The sequence below is a fragment of the Aptenodytes forsteri genome, unplaced genomic scaffold (assembly GCF_000699145.1).
Source record: "Aptenodytes forsteri isolate BGI_AS27 unplaced genomic scaffold, ASM69914v1 Scaffold297, whole genome shotgun sequence".
Classification (NCBI taxonomy): Eukaryota; Metazoa; Chordata; class Aves; order Sphenisciformes; family Spheniscidae; genus Aptenodytes; species Aptenodytes forsteri.
In genome coordinates, this window is record NW_008796167.1 from 254696 (window position 1) to 263315 (window position 8620).

Sequence of the window (8620 nt, forward strand, 5' to 3'; positions counted from 1 at the left end):
ATTTGAAAAATTACCCGTAACAGATCTGTTGATGACGGCCTTTCCTGAGGTATTTTCTGTAAGCAGTAATCAACAAATCCCCTAAAGGAGTCTGACCTGTAAATAAAAAAAAAAAAAGTTCTAAATGAAAAAGAAGCTTAGGATCTGGAATATACGCAAACTTACTAGCGCAAAGCAAAAGAAAAGCCTTGACTAATTTGTTCTTAAGTTCTAGGGCAGAGAAATTAACTGGACTTTTCCAAATCCTGAGTAAGTTGATCCCACCAGTTCTTTCAACAGTTTAAGACTGTTGAAACAAACATGGACACACAATTATCCCCCAACCACAAACTGAAAACCAAGCAAGAACTATGTGTACCAGTCACTATTTTCAATTTTACTTCAACTACTTAAAAATAGATGACAATTAAATTACTGGTAACTCCAGAAATGCACTCGTCGTTAGCTGATGAAATGGCTCTCTGCTCTCTAGAAGCTTCCCACCGTTTGTTAACACTGACTCAGTAAAGCACCTTGATACAATGCTCAGTTCAACAAAACTTTAGGCTATATATGAGCTTGTATCACAACTGGGAAGAAGAAAACTGATCTTCTAGGTGCCCTTGAACTCAAAAGCAGCATAAAAGGCACCTTGCTCTCAAAGCCACAGAGAGCAAAGAGGTGACTATAAACAAACTGCTTGCAATCAAGAATACTGATTCTTAACTGTATTCACAAGTTGTCTCTACTCTGCATTGCAAATTCTGCACAGAAGAACATGGGTATCAGCGTGCAGATATGAGACCAAGTTCTTTGAATCTTGAAAAATGGACAAGACAGAGATGATGAAGTAAGGAAACTGAAGTGGAGTGTTTTTGATAAAATGATCAGCAATGAAACAATTATGCGACTTAAATGCCTAGCAGTGTAACTGGGGGAACTTCACACCTCTCCAGGAGCCTTTGTTTCAAGCCATCTGCAGACTCTGCCAAGCATCACTCGACAGCTACGTTCCACTCTTGGGTACAGAGAACAGGAAATGGGGTAACCCCTTTGCTCCCACAGAATAACAAAGCATTCTTGTATGGAAGTTCAGATTCTGGAACAATCCTATAGCATGGGGAGTATTTACTGGCCACAGAGCTCTGATGACTTCTGAAGTCACTCACTGAAAAAAAAAATCTAATTACCTCTATATTCTGTGTACCTCTCCCCTCCCTTTCTCCACATTTCAGCTGCACTACAATGCTAACAATTCTTCCATCAGGGATCTTTCGCAGCTGGAAACTTTGCTGAGCTATGGCTGGCTTAATGCATCCAAGAATATTTTAATTCCTACAGCATCTACAGCCCCATAATTAACACCTCCACACATTTAGATTGTAGCACAGCCAAAGTGACAGAAGGTCAAAATTGAGCCTGCCTACACAAGAGCATTATTTGAGAACGCAGTCAAATCACTACACTGCAACAAACACTTTTCTTGTCAGACTTTAACCATGCAGAGAGTGTCACAGAGCATTTTCAGGGAAACAAACAAAAAAAATATTATCTGGCAATAGCTCTCTTACCATTCATTTGACTGTAACGTAGGGGAATCATTCTGGGCTATGTGATATAAGGCACTCATTGCATTCATGTTGAAAAGTGGAGGCTTCCTTTCAGCTAGAAAGAGAAGAAAAAGGTGTGATAAGGCAGTCTGGAAAGAAAAGGAGAAAGATATGGAAGTATGAACAAGGGTATCGCTGCTGAATCAATAGCTCATTACTGTTGTCATCACATTTAAGCTAATTATTTTAATATTCTAGGTTAGACTAGGACAACCCCTCAAGGAAAGCTGTTACCCACTTGAAGAGACAATGACGAAATGCAAGGAGAACAGAATGCAAGTTATAAGGAAAAGTTTCCAGTAAATTTTACCTTAACTGCAACATTTCACACCTGACCTGCTAAGGTAAAATCAGCAGAAGCTGACTAAAACAAAGCTTAGACATACAGCATGTCAGGGCTAGGAAGTTTATGTATCAATCCCTACAGATCTTTGATGCATTAAGGGAAAAGAGTGGCTGCCTGTTTCATTTGTCATTGGCAGTCACCTGCAAGTGGGACAGTTTGCCAAATTCACTTGCCAGATATGTCGTTAACTCCCTCTAACTAAAATTATTCCTAGTCCTTGCACCGAGAGGACACCTATCTACAAGCCCCTTACCTTTCAGGAGTGCAGCAGATCTCACACAGAAATTGAGGAAAGCTAGCTTTCACCACCATCTAAGGTCAGTCATGCCAATCAGCCCATGATGCCAGGATTTTAAAGTTCATGTCAGGTCAGAGCAATCACTTGTCCTTGACATGCAGCATGCAAACAAACCACCGCGGTTTCTTTTCTTTAAACACTACTTACTTTCAGCTACACAAGAAATTAAGACATCAGCATTCAAAGAAAGCCAAGTGGTGCTCAACAAGAGATTTCCTCCCACTGCTACCTGACCCCATGTTCAGATATGGAATCATGCAAAGGCAAAGCTCAAAGTTTAAAAAAAAAGTTTAATACTTCTCAAAAAGCTAATATCAAAAAAAGCAAACCCATCAACTATGTAAAATGGCTTCGAGGTTCTTGACTGAAAAGCTCCATAGAAATTCTAGTATCAAGACTCAGTGCCTACGTAGGGTAGAGTAGCATAACATCTATTCTACCACTGTGATTTACTCCTTGAAAGGCCATAACTAGTCTAAATTCCACACGAAAAAAATCAGTGGCCACGCGGAAGAACAAAAGTCTAGAACTTCTGATTTTTGCATTCTTTATATCAAAATACAGACTGTGTCAGCAAGGCATTAGCGCTGACACATGAAATACAATGCTGGAAGTTACTAGTCACTTACACCATTACCGTCTCCACATTAGGGTCAACATTTCCTCCCATTCTGCATGTACCCCTCTGTTATCTCATATATATTTCTGCAGATTAAACATTTATAAATAACTTGCCCTCACAATAAGTTCTTGATGTACTGCTGTTAAGTATAATCCATATCAAGAGTATCTTTGAAAAGAATCTACTCGGCACATGCAATGTCAATATTCAAACTTAAAGTGCACACATCTGCTCTGTGTACCTGCTATCACATCTACATCTGCTTCAGGCTGTGTGGATGCGTATCACTTGCCCTTTGCAGTGCAAACCCTTTTCTTCTCATGTAAAGAACCTGTCCACGTTGATTCATGTCACAAACTTTCAGCTGAGATTGAAGATGTTTGTTTCAGAGAGTGGGGAAGTAAGAAGAATTGAAAATTAAATGTAGGTCCCTTCTGACACACAATTCTTAGGACACCAGTTCCCTTGACGTAATAGCTGGAACAACTTTCTCAAAACCCAGCTTGAAAAATACAGACTAGAAACCATAGTTTCTTCTCATACAAGACTAGAATCCTTTAGTTATTAAGGGAATAACTGAGCAGACCAGATTAACATTACAGCACAGCAGCATTAGTGGCTTCTTCTTGATTTGCCAGTGAGTAGAAGATTTCACTCAACTGTCAGTGCTTTCCAAGTCAGGCTTTTTAAAGAAGAAAAAAAGAAATGACCCAAACACACAACTTATGAGGAATAAGAATCTTCCATTTTTTCAGGACTTCCTAATAAATATTGCAGACAGTTAATTATTCATCTCAGCTGCCAAGTATTTACTCACCTAACTCAATACACGTGATCCCAAGAGACCAGACATCCACCTTTCCATCATACTGTCCCTCGTCCATAGCAAGGATCACCTCTGGTGCCATCCTACCAACCACAGTGCAAAACATGCGGGTTAGGGGATAACAAATCATGACTCCCAGCACATAGCTTAAAATGAGATGGCTTCGTTATCATCTTCAGCAGCACAGCGGACCAGAACTTAAAAGAGCCAGCATGGAGTCGAGTAAAGCCATGCCGAAATGAAACAATGCTTGCCTGCACTAGCAACTCTTCCAAGAGGCAGTTTAAGAAAGGAAAGTAAATAAGAGGCCAACCTGATCATCTTGCTGTTAGCGCAACATGCTGGCACATGGGAGACCCACACCAATCTCAAAGGCATTGTACCTGCAGGCAGACAGCAAGGGCTGGGAGAGTCCTAAAGGCATCACTTTCACTCTCACCAGAGATGGTGGGTTTTCCATTGGCACACCAGGAGAATTTTCCAGCAGATATATGCAGCCTGTGAGTGTAGCTATGAAAGGAACAGGGAAATCCGGAACAGTGGGGAAATATGGTGGTCCAGGATAAGGGATGAATCGGGGCGGGGGGGGAAGAAACAGCGGGCCCAGCCTGCAAAAATTCAGCCTCTTAACTTTTGTTCTTCAATGATGAAGCAGGCTTCCTGCCAAATGGACTTGTTCAGAGGTTGGGCGATAGGTGACCTCCCATCAATGCCTGGGGCGTCTGCCACAAAATAAGTGGAGCATAAAGCTATGCTGGTCCACTATATTAGAAGTGCCAAGCAACTCAAGTGACCCTTACGCAAGTTTCTTCAAAACAGAATTTAAGCAGCTGTGTGACTTCCAGTCTGCATGGCCAGATTAACAGGATTCCCTTTTTGCATGTGGTTGTCTCAGTTGCATTACCTATGGCAAGTGTTAATAATTTTTAAGCCAATGGCATTACAATAGTCGAAACATTAACTGGTGCCATTTCAAAGTGCTGCACAGCCTATGTCTACTCATGGGCACTAGGAATACATTTCCTGAAGAGCTGGACACAGGGATTTTAAGAAAACTGCTTGGTTAATAAAATTTTTATGACAGATATTATTTTCAGGTTGTGAAACGCTGGAAATGGAAGAGAACAGTCTTATAAAATACTGAAGTACTGCAGGCTTTACTCACCAGTAAGGCGTTCCCACAAAAGAATTGGCAGGGGAGACTATAGATGCAGACCCAAAATCAGCTAGTTTCACTTGACCCGGTTCCGTTAGAAGAATATTTCCAGCTTTAATATCCCTTTAAAAGTAAAAAAGAAAAAGTATATTTCTGGTTACAGAAGAATAACTTTCAAAAATTTACAAACACACAGAAGTCCACTAACTTTTTCTCAATTAAACATTCATAAAAACCTGAGAATATTTAGAAGTCTAGTATTACAGAAAGCTAGAGAAGTCAGATACATGGGTTTTTTGGGAACGGAAACCTGGTTGTACCCAAAAAGGGCAGGGGGTGAGGGAAGAGAAGAGAAGAAGAGGAGATGAGCCATGGTTGCAAGGCTGAAGCCCCAAATTGAGAGCCAGGAGATATGTGTCCTAATACCCTGCTGTGACACCTTAAATGATACCAGACATGTTATTTTCATCTTTCAAATGCCCTTGGCTCCCTTAGCTCATCCTTCCTACAACTCTCAGATAATTCATACATTTAAGAGATTAACGATAATGACGCTACTGAAATACAAAAGTCACAAGATATATTCAACACCTTTGGCACCGTAAGTTTCTAAATTCCAGCAGTAAGTGGGATAATTTCTAATTAACTGCCCACGAAATGCTGAGAAAGGTTAACTCGATTTGCATATCTTCCAAGATACTTGGTGATGACCCTGTTCAAAGTTTGAGACAGACTTGTCAGTTATAGCCGAAATATTTTTTCCTTCCACCCATCTGACATAAAAGAAGGAGGACTGCTTTAAGAAATTCAGGTCTACTTACACATTACCAGCTGAAAATCACAATATAGTGAAAGTTCCTTACAACCCTGATACAGCACTTCAATAACAAAGGGAAAATTGCACACCAGGTATGCCACAGATGCCTTTACATGGGCAAAGCTACTTGCTTTTGCAAAAGCAGACCCTCAAAATGAATGGAATATGCGTAAGGGATCCCTGTCAGCCAGGCTGTATACACTATACAGTCTGGAATGTCTCTTTGCCATCTTTTCAAAAAATATCATGTATCTTTACACAAAAAATGCATCAAGAAAAATATCAGCGTTTCTTATCTGGTGTTCAACTCTTAAGTCCTTAAACACCAAAGCCACTTATCAGTAGTAGTAGACCTCCAACACAAACAAGTCACTGTGTATTGCCAAACACACTCATACTCTGACCCTGTGAAAACTGAGCTAATTAGATTAATGGGAGGGGAAACAAAGCTATCTTGTATTTGCTGCAGAGGAAAAGTATACGCTGAATTATTGTACAACAGTTGAAGCATAATGATTTGTACATCAAATACAAATCCAGTATCACTGTAGACCCAGAGAACAGGCAAGCTGAAAGACCCTTTAAATTTAGCACGATACAAACACTGGTGAGATGCCTTTGTCTCCGAAGGGCAGCACACAGGATAGGCAAAGCTGGGATAAAGAGAACCACTGAGCTACGATTTTACTTACAGTATTTCAGCAGCAGAGCTGGAGTAAGAACCTCTATTCCCCCATTCCCAGGACAGTACTGCTTCAAAACTAATATTACGGAATTTTTCGCACATGTGCTACTCAAGTACATCCTGACGTCTTCATGTTTTGGGTCTATGCATTTGTCACTTCTGCTGGAGGACAAGTGCTAAAGTTGTCTTCTATGTGCAAGAATGAACACCTCAAAAGAGGCAGCACAGGCTGTCCTCTTTGCTATCATCTCCGCTGCTACCTCCACTGTACAACAATCAACAGAGGACTCAGCAGGCACATTGGGTATCAGCAAACATATTTGCTAACTTAAGTTTGCCTTGTACCTGCAATTAAACAGAAAATAACCTCACCCTTTGCCATCCCATAGCGTGACATTAGAACTAACTGGTAGCAGAGACGCTCAGGGAGCTCAGGAGGTGTGATTAGCGGCTTGCTCTGTTCCTGCATCTCCACAAGGTGTCCCTCCATTCTAGGTCACACTCGTTTTGCCTTCCTTGCTGTGGGGCAGGGAAACCACAGCTGTCCAGCTGCCAGCTTTGGTCACTAGCGTTTGCTTTACTTTTCTCAGTGCTACTGGAACTTGCCACAGCAGAGGTGAGCACGGTGTTTTCCTCCAGGTGTGCAGTTCCCCTGTAATTGTGAACATCAGCACAGCACTCCTCATGGCTGAACAACGGAGCTAGGAAATGGCATTCTTTTGCCTCTCCTTTTTAAGATACAACATCTACCAGAAAACTAGAAATCTCTTGTTGGTCCTCTTTTCTGAGAGAGAAGACTTGCCTTCCCATCTCAGAAATTAAAAGGCAGAATACCCCTTGGAAGAAAACCAGCTAGATAGGAAAGACCTGCGTGCTACTTCTAGCAGTAACTTTCCTCATGGCCACTCTCAGTACGCTGCAACAGCAAACTTTTCCCAGTTTGAAAGAGAAATAACCAGCTTTGTTCTTGACATGCAATAAGCACACTAATGGATAGTTCACACAGCTAGTATTAGTAGCTAGTATTCAGTATTGAAACTGCTGAATTTACAACACATTAATTGCACCATGTTAGAAAGTCCTAATGAGTATCGAGAAAAACTAATTCACAATAGTGGCCATACAGGGAGTCATTTACTATAAATAAGAATTCGATGCACTTTGAAAGCACATAAAATATTTCAAAACAGGTATTTTTATGCTCAAATAAGGGCATATATGCAAAGGGTTGATCAAAAATCACCTTATTTTCATAAATTGGCATTCACGTTTAAATTAATATTTCACTTATATATGATTTAATAACCATGTGTAGATACACCCCAAATAGTTATTTTAACAAGTGACAAATAATTCCTGTCTCTGTAAAAATCCCACACTGTCTCAGCCTCAGATACACTGATTTTCTGTCTCAAGTATGCCAGTAGACGACAGAGAGGCTTTTAGCCCCATAAGTTAGTCTCAAATCGCCTCAATTCTGATGACTCCCCACTCACATTACACTAATCTAGTTCTCACCCATTTCACGAGTCCCTGACATATCAGTAGTAGCCAAAATTAGACCAAAAAACCCCATAAAATGAGAACATGCAACACTGTTGACAAATGAGTCAAAAAAATCCAAACTCCTGGAAAGTACCACATTATGGAAGACAGATCTTGGAGCTGGCATCCACGAGCAGCCTGTTATAAAATCTTCCTCTGCCTGTGTGCTCTGATTTCTCCTAAAGTAGTTTTACCCTTGACTTACATTTTCATCAACTGATTTCTGAAAGCATAAAGTTTTACTTACTCGTATGTAAAAAATTCTCACAATGTCTAGTCTTAAAAATAGTCTAGCTCTATCACTCCACTTTATTTGGCAAATTTAGGGTGATATTTTCCTATCAGTCAGCCAACATTCAGGCGTATTCTTTGTTACCAAGGTCTGCAGAGAAAAATTGCTAACATGGAAGAGAATTCAGCACTGAATATAGCCACATTAAATTATTTCAACAACAACAACAACAACAAAAGCACTCCTTAACAGCCAACAGCTTTTATTTATATGTCAGTACTCCTAATTCCAGGGGAGATAAGTCCATTAGAGAAAATTTTGGTAGAATAAACTTTACCAAAGTTGCTTAAACACAGCAAAGCAATTTTCAGACTCCAGAGTGGAAGATGGAAGGACATGTAAGCAGCACCGAGCTCCAGCCTTACCTGTGAATCTTACAGTGAGAGTGCAGGTAGGCCAGCCCCTGCAAGGCACGGGGGGGGGGGGGGGGGGGGGGGGGGGGGG

General features: G+C 40.7%; 1 protein-coding gene across 2 annotated transcripts in view; it reads right to left on the bottom strand.

The window, feature by feature from the left end:
- Positions 1–8598, bottom strand: part of TAOK3 (TAO kinase 3) — a 44114-nt gene extending 35516 nt beyond the window's left edge. Inside the window, exons 1-5 of one of the 2 annotated variants that reach the window (XM_019474184.1) lie at positions 8542–8598; positions 4847–4960; positions 3673–3764; positions 1551–1644; positions 15–96 (exon numbers count right to left, since the gene is read on the bottom strand). In XM_019474184.1, coding sequence (XP_019329729.1) covers positions 15–96; positions 1551–1644; positions 3673–3763 — 267 coding nt within the window. In that variant the 5' untranslated portion in view covers position 3764; positions 4847–4960; positions 8542–8598. Of the gene's footprint in view, positions 1–14; positions 97–1550; positions 1645–3096; positions 3220–3672; positions 3765–4846; positions 4961–8541 lie in introns of those variants that run through there. The other variant, XM_019474185.1, reaches the window with a different exon arrangement.
- Between the last annotated feature and the right edge of the window lie 22 nt (positions 8599–8620).